This window comes from Heterodontus francisci, chromosome 29, assembly GCF_036365525.1.
Source record: "Heterodontus francisci isolate sHetFra1 chromosome 29, sHetFra1.hap1, whole genome shotgun sequence".
Lineage (NCBI taxonomy): Eukaryota > Metazoa > Chordata > Chondrichthyes > Heterodontiformes > Heterodontidae > Heterodontus > Heterodontus francisci.
The window spans coordinates 15,710,990-15,738,812 of NC_090399.1; the positions used below are offsets into that span (position 1 = coordinate 15,710,990).

General features: G+C 47.4%; 1 protein-coding gene across 2 annotated transcripts; it reads left to right on the forward strand.

Annotated features, from left to right (window-relative positions):
• The first annotated feature begins 3,425 nt into the window (after window positions 1-3,425).
• LOC137345953 (E3 ubiquitin-protein ligase TRIM39-like) lies at window positions 3,426-26,451 on the forward strand. Of its 2 annotated transcripts, XM_068009207.1 has the most exons (6): window positions 3,427-4,145; window positions 5,666-5,761; window positions 6,580-6,810; window positions 13,865-13,887; window positions 22,083-22,198; window positions 25,313-26,451. In XM_068009207.1, the coding sequence occupies exons 1-6, from the start codon at window positions 3,735-3,737 to the stop codon at window positions 25,825-25,827; spliced, it is 1,392 nt and encodes a 463-aa protein (XP_067865308.1). In that variant the 5' UTR covers window positions 3,427-3,734; the 3' UTR covers window positions 25,828-26,451. The 2 variants fall into 2 exon arrangements, with proteins under 2 accessions (XP_067865309.1, XP_067865308.1); XM_068009208.1 differs by lacking the exon at window positions 5,666-5,761 and having other exon boundaries at window positions 3,426-4,145.
• The last annotated feature ends 1,372 nt before the right edge of the window (window positions 26,452-27,823 follow it).

The window sequence follows — 27,823 nt, forward strand, 5'->3', positions numbered from 1 at the left end:
GAACCAAGACAGCATGGAGTGGGCTTTGCCATCAGAAACTCCTTGCTCAGTATGGTCGAGCCACCTTCAAATGGCTCGGAACGCATACTGTCCATCCGACTGCTCACCGCCTCTGGTCCAGTACACCTACTCAGCATCTATGCTCCAACACTCTGCTCCCCACCTGAAGTTAAAGACCAGTTCTTCGAGGAACTCCATAATATCATTAGTAGCATCCCCAATACCAAACGTCTGTTCCTGCTCGGGGACTTTAATGCCAGGGTTGGGGCCGACCATGACTCATGGCCCTCCTGCCTTGGGCGCTATGGCATTGGAAGGATGAATGAATAATGGACAGAGACTGCTTGAGTTGTGTGCGTATCACAACCTCTGCATCACCAACTCATTCTTTCAAACTAAACCCCTTGTAGATTAAAAATCTGTCTAACTCAACTGCGAATATATTCAATGACCCAGCCACCACTGCTCTCTGGGGAAGAGAATTCCAAAGATTAACGACCCTCTGAGAGAAGAAATTCCTCCTCATCTCCGCCTTAAAAGGGAGAATCCTTATTTTGAAACTGTGCCCCCTGGTTCTAGATTCCTCCAGGAGGGGAAACATCCTCTCAGCATCTACCCTAGTAAACCCCCCTCAGAATCTTCTACGTTTCAATAAGATCACCTCTCATTCTTCTAAACGCCAATGTGTATAGATCCAGCCTGCTCAACCTTTCCTCTTAAGACAACCATTAGCCAGTAGATGGTGCAACCTTATAAATAAAAATGGTGGTAACAAAAGACTAAGAATGTGGTAACCGGACACTTAGAAAATAATGGTAGGATTGGGCAGAGTCAACATGGATTTGTGAAAAGGAAATCATGTTTGATAAACCTGTTCAGAGTTTTTTTTGAGGATATAACTAGCAGAATAGGGGGAACCAGTGGATGTGGTGTATTTGGATTTTCAGAAAGCTTTTGATAAGGTCCCACACAAGAGGTTAGTAAACAAAATTAGAGCACATGGGATTGGGGGCAATATACTGGCAAGGATTGAGAATTGGTTAATGGACAGAAAAGAGAGTAGAGGTAAATGGGTCATTCTCAGGTTGGCAAGATGCGACGAGTGGAGTACTGCAAGGATCAGTGCTTGGGCCCCAGCTTGTCACAATCTATATTAATGATTTGGATGTGGGGACCAAATGATGACACAAAACTAGGTGGGAATGTGAGTTGTGAGGAGGATGCAAAGAGGCTTCAAGGGACTTAGATAGGCTAAGTGAGTGGGCAAGAACATGGCAGATGGAATATAATGTGGAAAAAAATGTGAAGTTATCCACTTTTGTAGGAAAAACCGAAATGCAGAGTATTTCTTCAGTGATGAAGGATTGGTGAGTGTTGATGTCCAAAGGGACCTGAGTGTCCTTGTTCATATTTCACTGAAAGATAACATGCAGGTGCAGCAAGCAATTAGGAAGGCAAATGGTATGTTGGCCTTTATTGCAAGAGGATTTGAGGACAGGAGTAAAGAAGTCTTACTGCAATTGTGTAGAGCATTGGTGAGACTGCACCTGGAGTATTGTGTAAAGTTTTGGTCTCCTTACTTAAGGAAGGATGTACTTTCCATACAGGGAGTGTATCCCAGACTGATCCCTGGGATGGCGACACTGTGTCCTATGAGCAGAGATTGAGGAGAATGGTGTTGAGGTAGAAGATCAGCCATGATCTGGTTGAATGGCAGGGCAGGCTCGAGGGGCCGAATGGCCTACTCCTGCTCCCATGTTCCTCTATTCCTAAATGAGGCAAAAAAAAAATAGGAGCAGAGGTAGCCTATTCAACAAGATCATTGGCTGATCTACCTCAGCTACACCTTCCTGCACTATCCCCCGAACCCTAGATTCTCTTAGTATCCCAAAATTGATCGATCTCTGACTTGAATATACTCACCAAGTCAACATCCACAGGCAATTCCAAAGATTCACAGCGCTATCAGTGAAGAAATTTCACCTCATCCCAATCTTAATGGGCTGATCCTTTATTTTGTGCTTCCTAGGTCTGGACTCCCCAGCCAGAGAAAACTGTGCCCAATTTTAGGAGGAAAGAAGGCTGTAGAGAGTTCCTCCTCACCAAGTCAAGTCAAGTCAGCTGAGGAAACATCAGGAAGCCAGACTACAGGATCACAAGAGTTAACTGACTCCACACTGCATCATGAAATCATGCAGCATTGAATGAGGCAATTCTTCACATTATGCCTGTACCTGTTTGTTTCCCCATAGCCCTGCAAGTTTTTTCCAAGTATGGATCCAATTGCCATTATGACCCAATGCCTTTAGGAATGTAGGGCCAAATACAACATCGGAAAGCAACATTTCCACGTATTAATCTCACCGCCTGTCCATTCTATCACCCCTTCCATTCAATAGCCCCCTCTGTCAAAGCTTACTCATGACTATTGAAATCTATTGCATGTTCTGATACCATTATGAGTCCACAGCAAGTGTGTGTGCCGGGTGGGGTAGGGGGAAATGGGGGATATATACAAAATAAACAAGCCCCAAATTATACCGGAGATTCTCGGCCTATATTTTGTGACATGTAGCACTTGGTCAAAAAAAAATTGAAAGGTTTCGGAAGTGAGCTGTTTGGCTTTTAATGGACAACATATCAAGGTTGATGACAGATTAAGTACAGACACATTTAATCAAGAGGATTACGTCAGAGCAGAAGCACAGAATTGTTACAGCACAGAAGGAGGCCATTTGGCCCGTCGTGTCAGTGCTGGCTCTCTGAAGGGTCAATTTACCTAGTGCCACTCCCCCAGCTTTTCCCCGCAGTCCTGCACATTCTCCCTTTTCAGAGAACAATCCAATCCCCTCTTGAATGCCTCCATCGAACCTGCCTCCACCGCACTCTCAGGCGGTGCATTCCAGATCCCGACCACTCGCTGCGTGATACAGCTTTTCCTCATTTTGCCATTGCTTCTTTTGCCAATTATCTTAAATCTGAGACCTCTGCTTCTTGATCCTTCCACCAGTGGGAACGGCTTTTTTTCCCCCTATCTACCCCGTCCAGACCCCTCATGTCAGGATTGTGGGCTACAAACGGTGATGGGAAAATTCAGGAGGAATCTCCTCACACCAAGTGTTGAACACTCGGAAGGGTGCACAGGCCAGAGAAAGGGGTGCAGAGCTTAAGATGGATTCTGGAGTCTGTCAGTTGAGTTGGATGGGGGTGGGGAATACGTAATTCCTTTATTGTGAATGACAGGGTTAAGTTAGACCCCAGAACCTCCTTTCCCCTGTGCCTGTGCCTATACTAATGACTTCCTGCACAATGCAATCACCCAAGGCTTCACTTCCGCCCGACCAGCTCCTGCGTTTCTATCAGTTTCCGGCCACCACAGCGCCGCCTGTTGGCCGCCGATGGGGACTACAGCGGCAGAGCAATTGAAAAAAAAACCCTTGGAGACGTCACTTAGACCGGGTCAGTGCCGGCAACTGACGAAGGCAGTTCGAGTCCAGCAACTGCAATGAAATACACAATTATTAAAGACATTTGCAACTTGCGGCAGAAGGTGGGCGAGGAACAGATGGGAAAGGCGCTCGGCATTTCAGATGGGCAAGTAAGATCTGCTTTACAACCTCGCCGGTAATTGACAAGAAACTGACACGAAACTCTGCCAAAAGGAAGAGGGGCGAGAGGGAGGAGGTGGGTGTGGGTGTGAGGGTGGGAGATTAGAGGAAAAGATTGCCGGTGACATGGCAACCGAGAAGGATTTGGAAAACCTCATCAACGAGGCGATCTGCTCCATCTGCCTGGAGTTTTACCAGGAGCCAGTGATGATCGACTGCGGCCACAACTTCTGCAAAGCCTGCATCCTGAACTACTGGGATAAGCAGAAGGAAATCGCCTCCTGCCCCAAATGCCGAGAGGAGGTTCCGCAGAGGAATATCAGGCTCAACCGCTTTGCGGCCAACATGGTCGAGAGCGTCCGCAAGATCAGCCTCAAGCCCAAGGAGGGCAACGTCCTGCGGTGCGACCTGCACGACGAGAAGCTCAAACTCTTCTGCGAGGACGACAAGTCGGCCATCTGCGTCGTCTGCGCCGTTTCTCATGAGCACAAGAACCACAAAATCAGCCCCCTGAAAGACGTCGCCGAGGTCTACAAGGTAGGGTGGCTCTGGGAGCGCCCGCCCGCGGTTATAATTGGGCGGAAAGCCGGCGGGGATTGGCCGTTTTGGAGTGAGCTGGGTTGCCAGCCCAGTGCCCCAACGATTAGACGACACCTCGAAGAGTTTGTGTGCTTGGGTTGGGCTGAGAAACCAATCAGGAGGGGCAAAGTGTGGAGAACGGACGCACTTGTACTGAAGCAGACAAGGGTCGAAGAAGAAGGACGGTTTGCATTTCTATACAGCCTTTCGCAGATACTCCAGCCAGTGTCCACTCTTTCTGTAATGGGCAGTGGGAGTGGGGGGTGGGTTCCCCATTGGAAAATGCTTCCTTTTAGCAGTTCAGACCTGCCAGGGGTTGGTTGGCACCTTGCAGTCGGGAGGTCTGAAAATTCTGCACCCCCTCCCCCATTGCGTGGACGTAAAAGATCCCATGGCCTGATTTCAAAGTGTTGGGGGGGGGGGGGGGGGGAACAGGGGGAGTTACCCCTGGTAACTGATAGATAGTTATTCCTCAACCAACATCACTAGCATAGATTATCTAGCCACCATCACATTGCTGTCGGTGGGAGCTTGCTGTGCCGCCTTAAACTACAACATACATACACATGTGAAATTGACAGACAGGAAAAGGGCAACTTGTCCAACAAGCCCGCCCCGCGCTCCCACTGGCTGGAGTATCCTGAGTCGAGACTCCTTCCCTCCCTCTTTCCATTCCCCGCCTCATTGTAATCTCCTGAGAGAGTGGGAAAGGCAGCAATAATACTTTAAAAGTCATTGCTGTCAGCACCAAGGGATTTCCTGAGCTGCGAAAGGCTGTATAGAAATGCAAACCGTCCTTCTTCTTAGACCCTTGTCTGCTTCAGGACAAGTCCGTCCGTTCTCCACACTTTCCCCCTCCTGATTGGTTTCTCAGCCCAACCCAAGCACACAAACTCTTCAAAGTGTCGTCTAATCGTTGGGGCACTGGGCTGGCAACCCAGAGCTCCTCGGACCAGATGGGTTCTGCAAATGTGGGTTAGCTCCCAAAAAGTGATGGTGGAGGCTGTCGGATTGTCATTTATAAAAAAAGCCCATGGGTTCAGGGAGAGGGAACCCACTTACATGTGACTGCAAGTTCAGTTGAGTCTTACTGCCTTGTGAAATGACCCAGAAAGTGACGCTGTCAGTTCAGGAAGGCAACGTCCAACCATCAACTTCTCAGCTGAACTCTCAATCTAGCTCGGGTTGGGCAATAGGTCGTTCCTCGGTCTTGAGGACAAATGAATGTTGTGCTTGCCTTGTAAAACATGGGACTGACGTTCCCCTTAACTGCCTTAAGTCCAGAGAGGGAAATCAGGCAGAGGGAATATCGCACACTGAGTGGGATGCTATGGGTGGGGGGAGGGGTGGTGTTTTTTTATGGGACCTCCCACACAATTTTCCTCCCTGCTCCAGTGATACTTAACACCCTCAGCTCAAAGTCTACTCCGTGCCGTCTCAAGGCAGCATGCCATTTAATCATCCCATGTTCCTTTCAGGGAAAGCTGCAAATGGCGCTGGACTTACTCAACAAGCAAGCGGATGAGATTTCCAGCAGCCAAAGCAACCAAAAGGCCAACATAACGGAGCTGAAGGTGAGGCACTGACCTGGTCGCTGACCTGCTCTATATGGTGGCAGCAACATCCGGGCTACAAGGGAGGCTGAAAGCTCAGTATTGGTAATCGAGAAAAGGGGGCCACGGGCGAGAATGTCAGCTGAAAATTCAAACAAAATGGGGAAATCAGCAAGAGATGAATGGGCTTCGAAGTAGGGAGGAGGGGTAGTCTGAAGGAGGTAAGCACTTCCACAGTTTGGAGATCCTGGGAAAGAATGAGTAATTTTGGGGAGGGGGGCAGCTGAAGCTAACCCACCCATCGGGAGATGGACGGCATCATGTGCAGCACTGGTTTTCCTCATTCCCCCTCCCTGCCCTGACTTTACACCCTGTTGACATCAGTGGAGTTAATATTGGGCTGGTTGTAAGACCAGTGCTCCACCAGATCCCATGGGATTCCTGCCTGTTAGGTTAAAGTTAGCCCCCAAAGTGACTGAGTGAGGAACCTTCATTCGAGGACCTGGAGGTTGCAGGGTAGAGGAAGGATGTGGGGAAGAAAGGAAGTTACCCAGTGGGAGGGTGGGAGTTGAACATTCTAGTGTGGAAAATGGAGGAAGTTGCCACAGTGGGGGAAGGTTAGAGGCTAAAGGTGAGAGACGGTCCCCTCATGGAGGCCAAACGTGCTCCATTGTCCAGATGTTCAAGGGAGACATGTTAAAAGAGCCTGCTGGGATAAAAGACCAATATTAAAGCCTTGGGAGGACTTGATCAATGGTTAAGAGATGTCGGGGGGAGGGGTGAGGAGCCTCTGCTTCCTTCGGTCACTGCTGCCCAAATGCCATGTTCTCTTCATCCAGAAACAAGCCGACGCGATGCGGAAGAACATCGAGTCTGAATTTGCCAAACTCCGCCAGTATCTCCGGGACGAGGAGAAGGTCCTAATGGGAAAGATTAAAAAGAAGGAAGACAGCATCTTGCAGCATCTGGAAGCAAATCTGAAGGCTGCCGTGTCAGAAAGGGCCCTGATGAACCAACGAATCAGCAATCTACAGGAGAGGATGACCCTGCAGGATGCCGAGATTCTCAAGGTAAGGCACCTTCATGCCTCATACGTGAAATCAGGAATGCTGATGTTGTGGTAAAATTAAAATACCGCAGATGCTGAAAACCTGAAATAAAAACCCAAAGTGCTGGAAGTACTCAGCAGGTCTGGCAGCATCTGTGGAGAGAGAAGCAGAGTTAACGTTTCAGGTCTGTGACTTTTCATCAGAACTGGCAAACCTTAGAAATGTGATAACGTTATGGGCCTAATCGGCACCAAATTTGCCAGGAGGGAAATGCCTCACCCACCCAACATTGCTCCCCACTGACCTCACGGAGAGTAATATTGGGGCTGCGGGGTGAGGGGGGTTAAACCAGTGCTGCACGCTATCCCGTCCTTCCCCGGCACAGGCTGGGTTAAAATTGCTCCCACCTCAGGATACAGCATCTGAGACACGGTCGAGCTCACAATCACGTTGCATCTTGAGACGTGGGCAGAGCTGAAGCTTACGGATCCAAACAGTTGTGGTCCGAGGGCTGAGTGTGCGAAAGGCCAAACAGAATCACAATATGTCGGGACAAGATGCAAGGAGACAGTGCGAGGGGGCAGTCAGTACATTGGTAACATCATTCACAAGATGGATTGTAGTGCAGGAGGAGGAAGGAATTTGTTTCAGCTGATGCAAATATTTCGCAGGAGTGAATTTTCCAGCGGGGGAAATATTTCGCAGGGGGAAAATATTCTGGAGGAGAATATTCCGCACTGGGGAGAATGTTCAGGCAAGGGGAGAATGTTTCCAGAGGAGAATATTCCACAAGGGGAGAATGTTCAGGCAAGGGGAGAATGTTCCCAGAGGAGAATATTCCGCAAGGGGAGAATGTTCCCAGAGGAGAATATTCCGCATTGGGGAGAATGTTCAGGCAAGGGGAGAATGTTTCCAGAGGAGAATATTCCGCAAGGGGAGAATGTTCCCGGAGGAGAATATTCCGCATTGGGGAGAATGTTCAGGCAAGGGGAGAATGTTTCCAGAGGAGAATATTCCGCAAGGGGAGAATGTTCCCGGAGGAGAATATTCCGCATTGGGGAGAATGTTCAGGCAAGGGGAGAATGTTTCCAGAGGAGAATATTCCGCAAGGGGAGAATGTTCCCGGAGGAGAATATTCCGCATTGGGGAGAATGTTCAGGCAAGGGGAGAATGTTCCCGGAGGAGAATATTCCGCATTGGGGAGAATGTTCCCGGAGGAGAATATTCCGCATTGGGGAGAATGTTCAGGCAAGGGGAGAATATTCCCAGAGGAGAATATTCCGCAGGGGGAGAATGTTCAGGCAAGGGGAGAATGTTCCCAGAGGAGAATATTCCGCAGGGGGAGAATGTTCGGTCAAGGGGAGAATATTCCCAGAGGAGAATATTCCGCAGGGGGAGAATGTTCAGGCAAGGGAGAATGTTCCCAGAGGAGAATATTCCGCAAGGGGAGAATGTTCCCAGAGGAGAATATTCCGCAGGGGGAGAATGTTCAGGCAAGGGGAGAATGTTCCCAGAGGAGAATATTGCGCAGGGGGAGAATGTTCCCAGAGGAGAATATTCCGCAAGGGGAGAATGTTCCCAGAGGAGAATATTCCGCAGGGGGAGAATGTTCAGGCAAGGGGAGAATGTTTCCAGAGGAGAATATTCCGCAAGGGGAGAATGTTCCCAGAGGAGAATATTCCGCAGGGGGAGAATGTTCGGTCAAGGGGAGAATATTCCCAGAGGAGAATATTCCGCAGGGGGAGAATGTTCAGGCAAGGGAGAATGTTCCCAGAGGAGAATATTCCGCAAGGGGAGAATGTTCCCAGAGGAGAATATTCCGCAGGGGGAGAATGTTCAGGCAAGGGGAGAATGTTCCCAGAGGAGAATATTCCGCAAGGGGAGAATGTTCCCAGAGGAGAATATTCCGCAAGGGGAGAATGTTCCCAGAGGAGAATATTCCGCAGGGGGAGAATGTTCGGTCAAGGGGAGAATATTCCCAGAGGAGAATATTCCGCAGGGGGAGAATGTTCGGTCAAGGGGAGAATATTCCCAGAGGAGAATATTCCGCAGGGGGAGAATGTTCAGGCAAGGGAGAATGTTCCCAGAGGAGAATATTCCGCAGGGGGAGAATGTTCAGGCAAGGGGAGAATGTTCCCAGAGGAGAATATTCCGCAGGGGGAGAATGTTCAGGCAAGGGGAGAATGTTCCCAGAGGAGAATATTCCGCAGGGGGAGAATGTTCAGGCAAGGGGAGAATGTTCCCAGAGGAGAATATTCCACAAGGGGAGAATGTTCAGGCAAGGGGAGAATATTCCCAGAGGGGAATATTCCGGCAAGGGGAGAATATTCCCAGAGGGGAATATTCCGGCAAGGGGAGAATATTCCGGCAAGAGGAGAATATTCCAGCAGGGGGAAGGTATTCCGCAGGAGGAGAATATTCTGCAGGAGCAAAATATTCCGACAGGGGAAGAATATTCCACAGGGAAGAATATTCCTGGGGAGAATAATCCTACAAGGGGAGTATATTCGCAGGGGAGAAGGTTCTGTCAGGGGGAGAATATTCCACCGTGGGTGAATATTCTGGCAGGAGGTGAATGTTCCAGCAGGGGGATAATATTCTGCAGGGGTGAATATTCCCAGGGGAGAATATTCCCAGGGTACAATATTCCAGCAAGGGGAGAATATTCTGCAGCGGGAGAATATTCCAGCAAGTGGAGAATGTTCGCCAGGCTGGGGATATTCCGGCAGGGGGAGAATATTCCACATGGGAAGAATGTTCCAGCGTGGGGAGAATATTCCGGCTGAGGGAAAATATTCCACAGGGGGAGAATATTCTGGCAGATAGAGTATTCTAGCAGGGGTGAATATTCCGTCTGGAGGGAGAATATTCTGCAGGAGGAGAATATTCCGGCAAGGGGAGAATATTCCGGGGTATAATATTCTGCAGGGAGGGAATATTCCTCGGGGGTGAATATTGTGGCAGGAGGAGAATATTCCAGCAGGGGAAGAATTTTCCGGCAGGGGAGAATGTTCTACAGGGAGAGAATATACTGGCAACGGGAGAATATAGCCGCAGGGGATAATATTCCACAGGGGAGAATATTCCAGCAAGGGGTGAATATTCCTACAGGGAGAAAATATTCCGCAGGATGAGAATGTTCCAGCAAGTGGAGAACATTCCAGCAGAGTTGAATATTCCGGCAGGAGGAGAATATTCCTTCAGGTGAAGAAGATTCCAGTGGGAGGAGAATATTCTGGCAGGAGGAGAATATTCCAGCGGGGAATATTCTATAGTGGAGAGAATATTCCAGCTGGAGGAGAATATTCTGGCAGAGGAGGAATATTCCTGTGGGAGGGGAATACTCCAGTTGGAGGGGATTATTCTAGGAGGGGGAGAATATTCCCGGGATGAATATTCCACAGGGATGAATATTTCTGCAAGGGGAGAATATTCCAGCAAGGGGGGGTGAATATTCCAGCAAAGGGAGAATATTCCGGTAGGTAGAGAATATTCTGGCAGGGGGAGAATATTCCACAGGAGGAGAATATTCTGTCAGAGTTGAATATCCTGGCAGGAGGAGAATATTCCTCAGGGAGAGAATATTCTGGCAGAGTTGAATATCCTGGCAGGAGGAGAATATTCCTCAGGGAGAGAATATTCTGGCAGAGTTGAATATCCTGGCAGGAGGAGAATATTCCTCAGGGAGAGAATATTCCTGCAAGGGGAGAATATTGCAGAGAGGGGTCTGGTTATAAATTACTGGTACCTAGTGTAAAACAGCGTGAGGTGGAGCTGCGAATAATATAGTCACGGCTGGTCTGAGAGTGATAGACATGGAGTCTGGGTTAGGGTAATAGTGTCACAGTGGGGTTTAGGGTCTCTGGAGTTTAAGGTAATAGGGTCTCAGTGGGGTTTAAGGTAATAGAATCTCAGTGGGGTTTAGGGTCACAGTGGGGATTAGGGTAATAGGGTCACTGCGGTTTAAGGTCACAGTGCGGTTTATGGTGATAGGTCATAGTGGGGTTTAGGATAATAGGGTCACTGTGGGGTTTAGGGTCATGGTGGGGTTCAGGGTAATGGGGTCACAGTGGTGTTTCGGGTCATAGTGGGGTTTAGGGTAATTAGGTCACAGTGGGGTTTAAGGTTTCAGTGGAGTTTAGGGTCTCAGTGGGGTTTAGGGTAATAGCATCACAGTGGGGTTTAGGGTCACAGTGGGGTTTAGAGTGTCAGTGGGGATTAGGGTAATAGGATCACAGCGGGCTTTAGGGTAACAGGGTCACAGTAGGGTTTAGGGTCACAGTCGGGTTTAGGGTCACAGTGGAGATTAGGGTAATAGGGTCTCAGTGGAGTTTAGGGTCTCAGTGGGGATTAGGGTAATAGGGTCACAGTGGGGTTTAGGGTCACAACTGGGTTTAGGGTCACATTGGGGTTTAGGGTCACAATGCAGTTTATGGTAATAGGTTCATAGTGGGGTTTAGGATAATAGGGTCACAGTGGGGTTTAGGGTCATAGTGGGGTATAGGGTCATAGTGGGGTTTAGGGTAATATGGTCACAGTGGGGTTTAGGGTCACAGTGGGGTTTAGGGTAATAGGGTCATGGTGGGGTTTAGGGTAATAGGGTCACGGTGGGGTTTAGGGTCACAGTGGGGTTTATGGTAATAGGTTCATAGTGGGGTTTAGGATGATAGGATCACAGTGGGGTTTAGGGTCACAGTGGGGTTTAGGTTCACAGTGGGGTTTAGGGTCACAGTGTCACAGTGGGTTTTAGGGTCACAGTGGCGTTTAGGGTCACAGTGTCACAGTGGGTTTTAGGGTTACAGTGGGGTTTAGGGTAATAAGGTCATAGTGGGGTTTAGGATAATAGGGTCATAGTGGGGTTTAGGGTAATAGGGTCACAGTGGGGTTTAGGTTCACAGTGGGATTTAGGGTAACAGTGCCACATAGGGTAATAGGATCACAGTGTTGTTTAGGGTAATAGGGTCATAGTGGGGTTTAGGGTAATAGGGTCACGGTGGGGTTTAGGGTCACAGTGGGGTTTATGGTAATAGGTTCATAGTGGGGTTTAGGATGATAGGATCACAGTGGGGTTTAGGGTCACAGTGGCGTTTAGGGTCACAGTGTCACAGTGGGTTTTAGGGTTACAGTGGGGTTTAGGGTAATAAGGTCATAGTGGGGTTTAGGATAATAGGGTCATAGTGGGGTTTAGGGTAATAGAGTCACAGTGGGGTTTAGGTTCACAGTGGGATTTAGGGTAACAGTGCCACATAGGGTAATAGGATCACAGTGTTGTTTAGGGTAATAGGGTCATAGTGGGGTTTAGGATAATAGGGTCACAGTGGTGTTTAGGGTCACAGTGGGCTTTAGGGTCATAGTGGGGTTTAGGGTAATAGGGTCACAGTGGGGTTTAGGGTCACAGTGGGGTTTAGGGTAATAGGGTCATAGTGGGGTTTAGGGTCACAATGGGATTTAGGGTAATAGGGTCATCGTGGGGTTTAGGATAATAGGGTCACAGTGGGGTTTAGGGTCACAGTGTGCTTTAAGGTAATAGGGTCACAGTGGGGTTTAGAGTCACATTGAGTTTAGGGTAATAGGGTCACAGTGAGATTTAGGGTCACAGTGGGGTTCAGCATCATAGTGGTGTGTAAGATTACTGTCGGGGTTAAGATAATAGGGTCAGAGAGGGGTTTAGAGTCACAGTTGTGTTTAGGGTGGAATGGGGTTTAGGATAATAGGGTCTGAGTGGAGTGTAGGGTCTGAGTGGAGTGTAATGTCACAGTGGGCTTTAGGGTCTCAGTCGGGTTTAGGGTCACCACGGGTTTTAGGGTCTCAGTGGGGTTTAGGGTCACAGTGGACTTTAGGGTCTTAGTGGAGTGTCGTGTCACAGTGGGGTGTAGGGCCTGAGTGGGGTGTAGGGTCTGGGTGGAGTGTAGGGTCACGGTGGGGTTTAGGGTCTCAGTCGGTTTTAGGGTCAAAGTGGGGTTTAGGGTCACAGTGGGCTTTAGGGTAATAGGGTCTGAGTGGAGTGTAGGATCACAGTGGACTTTAGGATCACAGTGGACTTTAGGGTCACAGTGGGCTTTAGGGTCACAGTGGAGTGTAGGGTCTTAGTGGAGTGTAGGGTCTGAGTGGGGTGTAGGGTCTGAGTGGGGTTTAGGGTCTGGGTGGAGTGTAGGGTCACGGTGGGGTTTAGGATCACGGTGGTGATTAGGGTAACAGAGTGGTGATTAGGGCAATAGGGTCTGAGTGGGCTTTAGGGTCACAGTGATGTTTAGGGTAATAGGGTCACAGTGGGATTTAGGGTCTCAGAAAAGTGTAGGGTCACAGTGGGGTGTAGGGTAACATGGAATGAGTGCGGTTTAGGGTGATTTGGGCGAGGATGCTGAGGATATAATAGTTTACAGTATGGAAACGCCTATTTATTTGTTACTTGAGATGCAAATTGCATATAAATTTTAGTTTTGCTGAACATAGTCGATCCAGTCCCATTGTAATACTGCTGTGCTCGTTGACCTACCTTGGCTCCCAGTCAAGCAAACATCTTGACTTTAAAATCCTCACCCTTGTTTTCAAATCTTTCCACACCCCTCCCTATCTCTGTTATATCCTCCCTATCTCTGTTATATCCTCCCTATCTCTGTTATATCCTCCCTATCTCTGTTATATCCTCCCTATCTCTGTTATATCCTCCTGCCCTACATCCCTCTGAGATATCTGGGCTAATTCTAATTCTGGCCTCTTGAGCATCCCCATTTTTAATTGCTTGACAATTGGTGGCCATGCCATCAGTTGCCTCGGCCCTGAACTCTGGAATTCCCTCCCTAAACCTCTCCACCTCTCCTTCCTCCTTTCAGACGCGCCTTAAAACCTACCTGTTTGACCAAGTTTTGGCCAACTACCCTAATATCACCTTGTGTGGCTCCATGTCTAACTTTGCTTGATAATGTTCCTATGAAGCTGGGCCGTTTCATTACGATAAAGGCATGATATAAATATGGGTAGTTGTTGAATATGTTTGAATTTGGTAATGTTTAACTGTCTATTTGCATCTTCATGACCAAGTTGTACTCTAACCTCCTGCGTTCTTTATGTCTAGGACATCAAATCGTTACTGGAAGGGTATGTAATCTTTTCTCTAAATATCCAATTCTAATTCTGTTTTCGAAAACCAAGAATCCTTACGATTTCATTCAGTACGAATATAATTTCAAAGCAGATTGCATTCCGTGAGCGAGCTTACATCGTCAATGGGAATTCACTCATAAGTTCCTTGCTTGTGAATCCAGACCACCGGCCTTTGGCAGGAGAGTGTACAGGGACAGCACGTCCAGTTGGTATTTTGATATTGCACCCAGATGGATCTCCCAAACCACCACATATGCAGATAGTTCCATGTACGCATAAATAATGGTGAGCACCATTAGCCTCACCGACAATTTGCCAGCAAAATCTGGCCCAATTGAGTAAGCAATGTTGCTGCCTATTCGAATGGGGCGTCAGTTTTTCACAGGTACATGTATGAGATTCTGTGTTATTTTGATGGTGAGGGTTCAGAGATGATCATGATTTGGATCTGTGATAAACTTGGGAAACAAATATCAAATGAACACATTCCCTCCCCTCACCTCCACCTTTGTCAGGACTCGGGATGTCGGAGTCAATTAACCCTTTAACCCCCTTCACTCTCAGTTCTGAAAGGATTCAAAGTGATGGGCCTTATTGGTGACAGTGGTTATAATTTATTCAGTATAAGTAAGACTTGACACGTGCTAATTTCTGAGCAGCAGTATCAAAACGCATGAGCGTTACCATTCTGCTCTTGGTAGAAGCACGGTCTCCACGTGACAAAGCCAAACAACTGTGCCCCAGGCACCATCGCGCCAGCCAATGGGACACGTGTGGTCCCTCTGCCAGCCCGTCCTTTTGCGAGGGTCCATCTGCAGGATGGTTTCAAATTTCCCTCTACCTTTACTCTCTGCTCAGGGAATCCCTTCTTACAGTTTCTTTACACAGCAGAGTCTGTGGAGACTGATTTAACCCAATCATTAGCTCACTATTATTTGACCGGTTGATGATCCATCTCGGCCTCCTCCTGAAGTTCCCAGCATCACAGATGCTAGACTTCAGCCAATTCGATTCACTCTGCGTGATATGAAGAAATGGCTGAAGGCACTGGATACTGCAAAGGCTATGGGCCCTGACAATATTCCAGCAATAGTACTGAAGACCTGTGCTCCAGAACTTGCCACACCCCTAGGCAAACCGTTCCAGTACAGCTACAACACTGGCATCTACCCAGAAATGTGGAAAATTGCCCAGGTATGTTCTGTACACAAAAAGCAGGACAAGTCCAAACCGGCCAATTACCGTCCCATCAGCTTATGCTCAATCATCAGTAAAGTGATGGAAGGTGTCATCGACAGTGCCATCAAGTGGCAATTGCTTAGCAATAACCTGCTCAGTGACGCTCAGTTTGGGTTCTGCCAGGGCCACTCAGCATCTGAGCTCATTACAGCCTTGGTCCAAACATGAACGACAGAGCTGAACTCAAGAGGTGAGGTGTGATTGACTGCCCTTGACATCAAGGCAGCATTTGACCGAGTATGGCATCAAGGAGCCCCAGCAAAATTGGAGTCAATGGGAATCAGGGGGAAAACTCTCCGCTGGTTGGAGTCATACCCAGCGCAAAGGAAGATGGTTGTGTTTGTTGGAGGTCAATCATCTTAGTCCCAGGACATCACTGCAGGAGTTCCTCAAGGTAGTGTCCTAGGCCCAACCATCTTCAGCTGCTTCATCAATGACCTTCCTTCAGTCATAAGGTCAGAAGTGGGGATGTTCGCTGATGATCGCTCAATGTTCAGCACCATTCGCGACTCCTCAGATACTGAAGCAGTCCGTGTAGAAATGCAGCAAGACCTGGACAATATCCAGGCTTGGGCTGATGAGTGGCAAGTAACATTCATGCCACACAAGTGCCAGGCAATGACCATCTCCAACAAGAGAGAACCTAACATCTGCCCTAAACATTCAATAGCATTACGATCCCCCACTATCAACATCCTGGGGGTTACCATTGACCAGAAACTAAACTGGAGTAGCCATATAAATACCGTGGCTACAAGAGCAGGTCGAGGCTAGGAATCCTGCAGTGAGTAACTCACCTCCTGACTCCCCAGTCCCTGTCCACCATCTACAAGGCACAAGTCAGGATTGTGATGGAATACTCTTCACTTGCCTGGATGGGTGCAGCTCCAACAACACTCAAGAAGCTCGACACCATCCAGGACAAAGCAGCCCGCTTGATTGGCACACCATCCACAAACTTTCACTCCCTCCACCACCGACGCACAGTGGCAGCAGTGTGTACCATATACAAGATGCACTGCAGCAATGCACCAAGGCTCCTTAGACAGCATCTTCCAAACCTGTGACCTCTACCATCTCGAAGGACAAGAGCAACAGATACATGGGAACACCACCACCTGCAAGTTCCCCTCCAAGTCACACACCATCCTGACTCGGAACTATTCGCCATTCTTTCACTGTCACTGGGTCAAAATCCTGGAACTCCCTTCCTAACAGCCCTGTGGGTGTACCTACCCCACATGGACTGCAGCGGTTCAAGAAGGCAGCTCACCACCACCTTCTCAAGGGCAATTAGGGTTGGGCAATAAATGCTGGCCTGGTCAGCGACGCCCACACCCCTGAATGAATAAAAAAAAAGTCATTGAACTGTTTGCCTGCCTTAGCCAGCTCAGACTCTCAGGATTTCTGACTTCCCATGATCGGACTCTTAGCAGCTCATTATTGCTGGAATGTAAGTGACTAATCTAATGTCCTTTAGGGAAGGAAAGCTGCCATTCCTAACTGGTCTGGCCTACATGTGACTATAGGCCCACAACAATTTGGTTGGCTCTTAACTGCCCTCTGAAATGGCCTAGCAAACCAATCAGTTGTATCATCTGGACACACCACCCGGCATCGACCTAGGCATGGAAATGACAACGGCAAAACCCAGCCCTGTCGACCCTGCAAAGTCCTCCTTACTAACATCTAGGGGTTTGTGCCAAAGTTGGGAGAGCTGTCCCACAGACTAGTCAAGTAACAGCCTGACATAGTCATACCTTACAGACAATGACCCAGACACTGCCATCACCATCCCTGGGTATGTCCTGTCCCACGTGCAGGACAGACTCACCAGAGGTAACAGCACAGTCGTACATAGTCGGGAGGACGTTGCCCTGGGAGTCCTCAACATTGACTGCGGACCCCATGAAGTCTCATGGCATCAGGTCAAACATGGGCAAGGAAACCTACGACTGGTTACCACCTACTGCCCTCCCCTCAGCTGATGAGTCATGTGCTTCTCCATGTTGAACACCACTTGGAGGAAGCACTGAGTGTGGCAAGGCACAGAATGTACTCTGGGAGGGGGACTTCAATGTCCATTACCAAGCGTGGCTTGGTAGCACTATTACTGACCGAGCTGGCCGAGTCCTAAAGGACATAGCTCTGAGACTGGGTCTGCAACAGGTGATGAGGGAACCAACAAGAGGGAAAAATATACTAGACCTTGACCTCACCAGTCTACCTGTCGCAGATGTATCTGTCCATGACAGTATTGGTAGGAGTGACCACCACACAGTCCTTGTGGAGACGAAGTCCCGCCTTCACATTGAGGATACCGTCCATTGTGTTGTGTGGCACTACCACCGTGCTAAATGGGATAGATTTTGAACAGATCTAGCAACTCAAAACCGGGCGTCCATGAGGCGCTGTGAGCCATCAGCAGCAGCAGAATTGTACTCAACCACAATCTGTAACCTCATGGCCCGGCATATCCCCCAGTCTACCATTACCATCAAGCCAGGGGATCAACCCCGATTCAATGAAGAGTGGAGAGGCCATGCCAGGAGCAGCACCAGGCATACCTCAAAATGAGGTGTCAACCTGGTGAAGCTACAAAACAGGACTACTTGCCTACCAAACTGCAGAAGCAGCATGCGATAGACAGAGCTAAGTGATCCCACAAGCAACGGATCAGATCTAAGCTCTGCAGTCCTGCCACATCCAGTTGTGAATGGTGGTGGACAATTAATCAACTAACAGGAGGAGGTGGCTCCACAAATATCCCCATCATCAATGATGGGGAAGCCCAGCACATCAGTGCAAAAGACAAGGCTAAAACATTCGCAACCATCTTCAGCCAGAAGTGCCAAGTGGATGATCCACCTCGGCCTCCTCCTGAATTCCCCAGCATCACAGATGCCAGTCTTCAGCCAATTCAATTCACTCCACGTGATATCAAGAAACGACTGAAGGCACTGGATACTGCAAAGGCTATGGGCCCTGACAATATTCTGACAATAGTACTGAAGACCTGTGCTCCAGAACTTGCCGGGCCCCTAGCCAAGCTATTCCATGACAGCTGCAACACAGGCATCTACCCTGCAATGTGGAAAATTGCCCAGGTATGTCCTGTACACAAAAAGCAGGACAAGTCCAACCCAGCCAATTACTGCCCCATCAGTCTACTTTCGCTCATCAGTAAAGTGATGGAAGGTGTTGTTGACAGTGCTATCAAGTGGCACTTGCTCAGCAATAACCTGCTCAGTGACACTCAGTTTGAGTTCCACCAGGGCCACTCAACTCCTGACCTCATTATGGTTTTGGTCTAAACATGGACAAAAGAGCTGAACTCCAGAGGTGAGGTGAGAGTGACTGCCCTTATCATCAAGGCAGCATTTGACCCAGTATGACATCAAAGAGCCCTAGCAAAACTGAGGTCAATGGGAATCGAGGGAAAACCCTCCACTGGTTGCAGTCATATCTCGCACAAAGGAAGATGGTTGTGGTTGTTGGAGGTCAATCATCTGAGCTCCAGGACATCACTGCAGGAGCTCCTCAGGGTCGCGTCCTCGGCCCAACCACCTTCAGCTGCTTCATCAATGACCTTCCCTCCATCATAAGTGGGTCAGAAGTGGGGATGTTTACTGATGATTGGACAATGTTCAGCATCATTCGCGACTCCTCAGATACTGAAGCAGCCCTTGTCCATGTAGAACAAGACCTGGACAACATTCAGGCTTGGGCTGATAAGTGGCAAGTTACATTTATGCCATACAAATGCCAGGCAGTGAACATTTCCTACATGAGAGAATCCAACATCTCTCCTTGATATTCAAAGGCATTACTATCGCTGAATCCCCCACTATCAATATCCTGGGGGCCACCATTGATCAGAAATTGAACTGGACCAGCCCATACTAAATGCTGTGGCTACAATAGCAGGTCAGAGGCTGGGAATTCTGCTGCGAGTAACTCACTTCCTGACTCCCCAAAGCCTGTCCGCAAGTCAGGAATGTGATGGCATACACTCGAATTGCCTGGATGGGTGCAGCTCCAACAACACTCAAAAAGCTTAACACCATCCAGGACAAAGCAGCCCGATGATCGGCATCCCATCCACCAACTTCAACATTCATTCACTCCCTCCACCACCGGCGCACAGTGGCAGCAGTGTGTACCATCTGCAAGATGCGCTGCAGCAACGCATCAAGGCTCCATAGACAGCACCTTCCAAACCCGTTACCTCTTACACCTAAAAAGACAAGGGCAGCAGGCGCATGGGAACACCACCACTTGCAAGTTCCCCTCCAAGCCACACAGCGTCCTGACTCGGAACTATATCGCCGTTCCTTCACTGTCGCTGGGTCAAAACCCTGGAACTCCCTTTCTAACAGCAGCACTGTGGGTGTACCAACCCCACATGGACTTCAGTTGGTCAAGAAGGCAGCTCACTGACACCATCTCGAGGACAAGTAAGGATCGGCAAAAGATGCTGGCCTAGCCAGCGACACCCACATTGCATGAAAGAATTTTTTAAAACAATTATTTTGTCGTTATTTTGTCTCGGCCCTACCCACATCTGGACCCTCTGAGATTCAGCTAAGTTAGAGTCACAGAGTTATACAGCACAGAAACAGACCCTTCGGCCCATCGTGTCTGTGCCGGCCACAAGTCGTTTATCTTTTGGTCCTCGCAGACCACCTGTTTACACACTCTGCTGGATTTCTGCTGAACTTTACTTTTTTGATCATTTGGTTCCTTTTCAACCTTCCAAGCCAGTAAAACATTTGGTGAGTGAAAACCCAAACCCCGTATCCCTACCCCTGCTCCTAATTTGTACGTTTGTATGTTCATATATCCTGTCATGTCACCTCTCAACTACTTCGAACCAGAGCAGGATTAAAAATACAATTCAGTATAAGCATTATCATATGGCAGCTAGTGAGTGCTCTGAATTACTAACAAGTCACTCATAATAGTTAAGTTAGTGTTTGTTTATTAGCAAGAAAACCCGATGTAGGGATTTCCCAGGATTCTTACAGCTCCCCAAGGACAAAATAGCCATTGATATAAGTAAACAGCAGATGAGATCGAGCGAGCATGGGGAGAGTTTGAAAGAAACCGGGGACCGACAGCAAACTCGTCACTTTCAATACTTAGAGAAGGGATGAAAACGTCGAGTAGAATGCTGCTTGCTTGGCCTGTGAGGTAGCAGTCTGTAAACGTACATCGAGTTTCACAATACGCTGACCAGACATCACTTGGAACAATACGCTGAATTCGGGACACGTGAAAATTATTTGGGGGCAGCTGTTGAGGTATGGAAATGTTAAGCTAACGCGCTGGTGGGGAGGGGAGTGGGGGATATCCCATGGGATTGAGTGCAATGCCAAATTTACACCCTGCCCAATATAACTTGGCACTGTCATCAACAGAGATTAAAATGGGAACAGGGTGGGGGTGGGGGGGAGAGGGGGTGGGGGGGATGTAAAACAGGGATGCACTCTATCCCGTCAGATTCCTGACCACTGGATCAGGTTAAAATTGACTCCGACCAGGATTAGTTTTGGGAAGGATTAAAAAGCACAAACGTTCCATTGGAAAGAGGTGGTTAAAGAGTCTTTTATTAAGCTGCATGAGATAATAATTGACATGGATAAGGTCATTCAGACTATTAACTCTGGAAAGTAGGCCAGTGGATATAAATTTAAGTTAGTGAGAAGCAAATTTCAAACAGATGGGAAATATTTTCTTTACTGAAAGGGTGAGGAATGCTAAGAATAACCTGATAGAGGGAGGATAAGCAAATAAACAATACATTGACAATTACGTTCAAAATGCAGCTAGATACTATCTAGGGAATAGTCAAAGACTTTGATTCTAGTTCGGACTGTCTCTTTGGGGCTTTTCAGCATATGCTCCAAACAGAACTCAGTGGAATATGAGGATGGGACCGATCTCTAATTAAGAACACCCACAAGCATGGAAGTTATGCTAACTGTTTGTAAACCACTGCGTAGATCCCAGCTAGAGTATTGTGACCAGATCTGGGCAGCCCAATTTAGGAAGCATGTCAAAGCCTAGGAGACAGTGCAGAGGAGATTTACTAACTATCAGACCAGGGATGAGGGACGTCAGTTAAAGGGAGAGACTGGAGAAGCTGGGGTTGTTCTCCATAGAGCAGAGGAAATCATGAGTGACTTTGATAGAGTAAATAAGAAGAAAGTTAGTGGCAGAAGGGTTGCTAAACAGAGGATACAGACTGAAGGTGATCGGCAAAAGAACTGGAGGTGACTTGAGGAAACATGTTTCGACACAGCGAGCAAACATAGGAGCATAGGAAATAGGAGCAGGTGCAGGCCATTCAGCCCCTCGAGCCTGCTCCACCTATTCAACTACATCAACTAGCCAATTGTTGTTATCTGGAATGCACTGCCTGAAATGCTGGTGGAATTAGATTCAGTAGTCACGTTAAAAAGGAAATTGGACAAATACTTGAAGGGGGCGAAAAGTTACAGAGCTCTGGGGAGAGAGCAGGGGAGTGGGACGAATTGGATAACTCTACCAAAGAGCCAGCACAGGTGCCATGGGCTGAATGGCCTCCTTCTATGCTGTATCAGTCTATGATCCTATGGCCTGTTTAGATACGACAAAGTCGAGCCCAATTTACTTGTGCAAAGCAACAGTCAACGCTAAGATATGTTCATCCAGAACATGAATTTGTGGCACTAAATTTGAACACTATCTAACGAATCCTCTATCTGTCCCTTGATTTTAAAATGTACCAAAAGCATCATCTAGCTAGGCATACATTAAATTCACCACCTTTAAATAAGAATGGAATATCTCACCCAACTGGCTGCTTATTTGTATATTTGTCATATATATGTATATATTTAATAAAAGATTAGAGGCAATATTCAATTAGATTCAATAACATTACACAAACGTCAATATTTACACAGAGCGGAGGCGCCCCACATCAAAACCGCAGAAACTCATCTTAATATGAATCTATATGAGCCCATTGGACCTCTGCAGTATATAGTGTGGAAACGGATGCTAAAGGTTATCAATCCAGGTAAGATTAGCCTCAGTGGAAAATGATTCAACTGAACTTCAGGGGTTTGCTAACAGAATGAATGCAAGCAAAGTGATGAAGCAAACAAAATTCTTCCAGGGCTCGACAGGGTAGGTACAGGAAGGATGTTTCCCCTGAGGTGGGGTGCGGTTCTAGAACCAGGGGGGACACAGTCTCAGAATAAGAGGTAGGACAGAGATGAGGAGGAATATCTTCACTCAGAGGGTGGTGAATCCGTGGAATTCTCTACCCCAGAGGGCAGTGGAGGCTCGGTCAGTCAGAGATCAGTATGGCATATATTTGCATAGGTCTCCGAGATAGCGCAGAGGAGATTCGCTAGACTGATGCCTGGGTTGTGTGGAGAGACTGGAAGTGCTGGGATTGTTCTCCTTAGAGCAGAGAAGGTTAAAGGGAGCTTTCATAGAGGTATTCAAAAATGATGAAGGGTTTTGATCATGTAAATACGGAGAAATTACTTCCACTGGCAGGAGGGTCACAGAGGACTCGGGTTTAAGATGATTGGTAAAATAGAGCGGAGATGGGAAGAAATTGTTTTACACAGCGAGATGGGATGGGATTGAGATAGTAGTTGAAAGGGTTATGGAACTGAAACATAGGAACATCGGAAATTGGAGCAGGAGTAGGCCATTCGGCCCCTCGAGCCTCCTCCATCATTCAACTAGATCATGGCCGATCTACCTCAACGCTATTTTCCAACACTATCCTCATATCCCTTGACATCTTTAATATCTAGAGATCTATCGATCTCTGCCTTGACTATACTCAATGACCGAGCCTCCACAGCCCTCTGGGGCAGTGAATTCCAAAGATTCACCATCCTCTGAGGTAAGGGTATGTTAGCCTTTATCGCAAGAGGATTTGAGTACAGGAGTAGTGAAGTCTTGCTTCAATTATATAAAACCTTGGTTAGACCGCACCTGGAGTACTATGTGCAGTTTTGGTCCCCTTACCTTCGAAGGGATATTATTGCCATAGAAGGGAGTGCAGCAAAGGTTCACCAGACTTGTTCCTGGGATGGTGGGACTGTCCTATGAAGAGAGATTGGGGAAACTGGGCCTGTATTCTCTAGGGTTTTGAAGAATGAGAGGTGATCTCATTGAAACCTACAAAATACATAAAAGGGATAGACAGGGTAGATGCAGCTAAGAGTGGTTCCCCTGGTTGGGGAATCTAGAACCAGGGGACACAATTTCAAAATAAGGGGGAAGCCACTTAGGACAGAGATGGGGAGGAATTTCTTCACTCAGAGGGTTGTTAATCTTTGGAATTCTCTACCCCAGAGGGCTGTGGAAGCTCAGTCATTGAGTATGTTTAAAGCAGAGATTGACAGATCTCTAAATACAAATGACATAAAGGGATATGGGGATAGTGTGGGAAAAAGGCACTGAAGTGGATCATCAGCCATGATCATATTGAATGGCGGGGCAGGCTCGATGGGCTGCTCCTAAGTTCCTGAGTGACGAAATTCCTCCTCATCTCAGTCCTAAATGACCTACCTCTTATTCTGAGACTGTGTCCCCCGTTCTAGACCCCTCCCCCACCAGCCAGGGAAACTTTCTTCCTGCATCTACCCTGTCGAGCCTCTCATTCTTCTATATATAGGTCCAGTCTCCTCGATCTCTCCTCATAGGACAATCCTGCCATCCCAGGAATTAGTCTGACTATCAGAATATCCAGTCGCAACTTTCATAAGGGAATTGGATAAATACTTGAAGGGAAAACTTTTGCAGAACTCTGGGGAAGGGAACAAGCGGAGTGCGACCAATGGGATTGCTCCTTCAAAGAGCCTTCAGAGGAACGATGGGCTGAATGGTCTCCTTCTGTGCTGTTTGATTCTATGATTCTAGGCAATGCTCCAGAAAATAGCACGGTGATTTAAAATATTTTAATAAATAATCACATGATATTTTTTCTTGGTCAAAATTGCTCTGGTGTTCAAATTTGTTCCAAAAGATTTTGGACCCAGTTGACCTGTTAAACAGTAGCCTGGTGATAATGTAATGTGTGAACTCAGCAGGAAATGTCCAATTGTTTCACTGGGTTCTCTGAAGGTTGTTTTACTGCATAAGGTTGGGTACAAAATATCCATATCTGTGTTAAGCGAGAGGACAAAGAGAATCTAAAACAGCTGGCCGTACTTGTGCGAACTCTGTGTTTCCTTTATTCAGTGTCACAGTGTACAGAATCAAACTTCTAGATATAATGGAGAGAATTGTTCAGGCTGGAAATCGGAACTGTCCAGCCATTCTTCATTTTAATGGTTTGAAGGAAGTTGACATATCCCCTCCCACTCTTTTTCCTTATCAGAACCACATTGGGACTGTCTCTCAGTTTGACAAATCTTTTCATTGACGGCGGATGTTTTGTTTCCCTACCCACCCACTCCCCCCTCCCTCCCCAATGGTCTACAATGTCAATAATAATGTATATGCAATGCACACGACTGACTTCAGTGTATAGCAGGCGGCCTGATTCACCCTTGCCCATTTTGTGCTCCCGCCCGAGCCCAAATTCGTCCCAGAGGACCACAAATGCCTTTTTAATTATCCGTTATCGGTGTTTCTGACCCATTCCTAGTTGAGAAGGCCTTCATGAGCCACTGCAGTCCATGTAGCTGTGTTGCTTTGCTGGGCCATTTCAGAGGGCAGCCATCTTTCTGTGGGCCCGGAGTCACACGTAGGCCAGACCGGGTAAGGGTGGCAGATTTCCTTTCTCTGAAGGACATTAGTGAACCAGATGAGTTAAAATAAAAATACAATTCAGTAGTTTTATGGTCGCCATTACTGAGGTTAACATTTTATTCCAAATTAATTGAACTCCAATTCCTCCCCACTGCCATGGTGGGATTTGAACTCATGTTTCGGGCGCCTCTAGATTACTAGCCCAGGGGGCATCGGAATGGTACTGCCAGATATTCGTTCCTGCTCTCCCAGCCCCCACCCCCACAAGATAGGGCGTAATACCACCCAGGGGAGGACAGAAATCCAGCCCATTCACATTCCCCCCCCTCCACCTCCCCACCTCACAAGCTGCTGTCTCTCAAATGGCTCACATGCACAAGCAATGGAGACTTGACCTTCTTTTCTCCTTCAGTTCCAGCTCTCCTGACCTTGGACCCACAAACTGCCCACCCCCGGCTTGTCCTGTCGGACGATGACACCCAGGTGAGGCGGGGCGAATGGAGGAAGGTGCCCGAGTACCCTGAGCGCTTCAATTTCCTGCTCAGCGTGCTGGCCACGCAGGGATTCACAGCGGGCCGGCACTACTGGGAGGTGGACGTGGGCAACAACACAGCCTGGGACGTGGGCGCTGCCAAGGCGTCGGTGGCGCGGAAGGCGATACCGGAGAATGGAGTCTGGGCGGTGGGCCTTTGGGACAAGGAGTACACGGCGTTCACCAACCCTCGCACCGTCCTGCAACTGGGCGACTTGAATCCCAAGAGGGTGGGGGTCTATCTGGACTATGAGGAAGGGCAGGTATCGATTTACAACGCTGACACCATGGCGCACATATACTCATTCAGTGAAACATTCACTGAGACCGTCTACCCTTATTTCAGCACTGAGAGTAAAACAGAGCCGCTGAAACTGGTCGCACTTCAGCTGTGAGCAACAGTTGACTCTTAACTCCCAAAGAGCTAAGGACTGACCCTGCAGCGATGGGCAGTTTCAGCGTGAAGTAATGCGAAGTTTTAATCAAAGACCTGTCATTGCACACTGAAATCATGTGTGTGGCGAAAACAGGTTTGTCCTGGGCGTGCGTCATCCTGTTTCATTGGTATAATAAAGAAACAATTAGCAGACTTATAATGAATGGTTTCGCTCGGTAGAAAGCAATTACAGGAAGAGCGAAACTATCGATAAGGCAAGGAAGTAAGGGAGTTGTACTTGTTAGCTCGAATGGGGAGGGAACGAGCTTGTTAAGAAAGGAAAACTAAGGTTATTGATAAAAGATAAGTCAGTTCCATTTCACTTTATATGGAGTTGCATTGCAACTTTTATCAAATTATGGAATGCAGAATGTTGTGGATTGCCGTGTGAAGGGAGAGAGAGAGAGAAATGTCGAACAATTGGCTGTTTATGGTGAATATTTGGATTGTAACAGTCTGAGATAGTGAGCTGAGAACTTTAACAAGGTTTGAATGCCCAACCAAACCATCAGGTCTCGTTGTTAGTACTGCCTTTTAAGTGTATGTTTCAGTCCTGTTGCATGTGCTGTTTGATTAATAAACACATGACACCTGAGTTTCAATGTTTAAGAACCTTATTGATTTGAGGAATTATTAATAAGAAGGTCTCCTCTTAACAGTTGGTGTGAAACCTCAGATAGCCAGGTAGTGAAGGATAGTGTTTGTTTTACAAAACATACCATGCAGCTCCACCATAAATCTCTTGCAGTCTGCTCCCATATATAAAAGTACAGGTAAGTCCCCAAATTAATGCCTCCCACCTGAATACGGATAACACCCAACTGATATATAATCAACAGTTGGGACGTCAGCCTAGCTTTGTGTCATAGAATGCAGATTTAAGCCTTCTACCTGTTTTCACTACTGACCTGTTCGTGTAAAGTCACGACAGAATTAAAACTTAACGTTGATGAGAGTTTAGAGAAAGTTATCCTTGGAAATCCAGGGACAGAATCTATGTTGGACGCAGGGATGCATTTAATTGGGTTAAAGCCCTCTTTGATGAGTCTAAGATCAAACAAATCTTATGGGTCCAAGGATTATATATAACCTGTCAAGTCTACATCAAGCAGTTAGAACAGTGCCCAGCACCGTGCAAACAAATTGATTTAATTGAGGGGCTTGAGTATAGATTTCAGAACAGCAAATGGCTGGGATAGTTCTTTCAGTGGTTCCACTTAAAGTTTCTGTACAAAGGGGCCATCTCGAAATTGAGAGTGAGATATTAAAGATTCAACTGGGAGAAATATCAGCTGTGTGGAGGTCCTTATCAGTAATATTGCAGAAAGCAGAATGGAAGTGCTACAGTCTGTGGGGCCAGCAGGGAGAGAGACAGTTGTAGCAGTTCTGCAAAGTGAATGAAGAAAGGGATTGGGTGTCTCAACTGGTTATGATATCATTACACCCTCCCTTATACGAAAGGAGAAAGAAGCAGAATCTGTGCAGCAAGAGGGAGCGAGAAATTAAAAGCCCACACCAAACACCAGAAATTGGAAGTTAAACTGAAATGAGAGAAAAAAAGGACAGGATGTCTTTTCTTTTTGTTTTTAATGTGCTGCCACTTTAAAAATGTCTGCAGAACTGTTTAATTTTTGAAGCTTCTGGCTTTAGTTAACATGAAGGCTGTTACAAAAATTTTAATCCTTTTATTCCTGCAAGAACTAATCTTTCCTGAGTTATTTTCAGTAGGTGTATCAGATTATTTAAAACGACACACCAAAGAAAAAAGATAACTTGTGATCTGTTGGGTGTTGGTAAGCATTTGCGAAGCTTAATTTGTTTGGCTGCGTATCTGTATACATATATGTGTCTTCTTTTGAGATATTAACTTCCTGCGTTTCTGGGTCTGAATTGAAACTAACTATCTTGAGTCTACAGAGTGGACTAGTGGTAATATCACTGGACTACTAATCCAG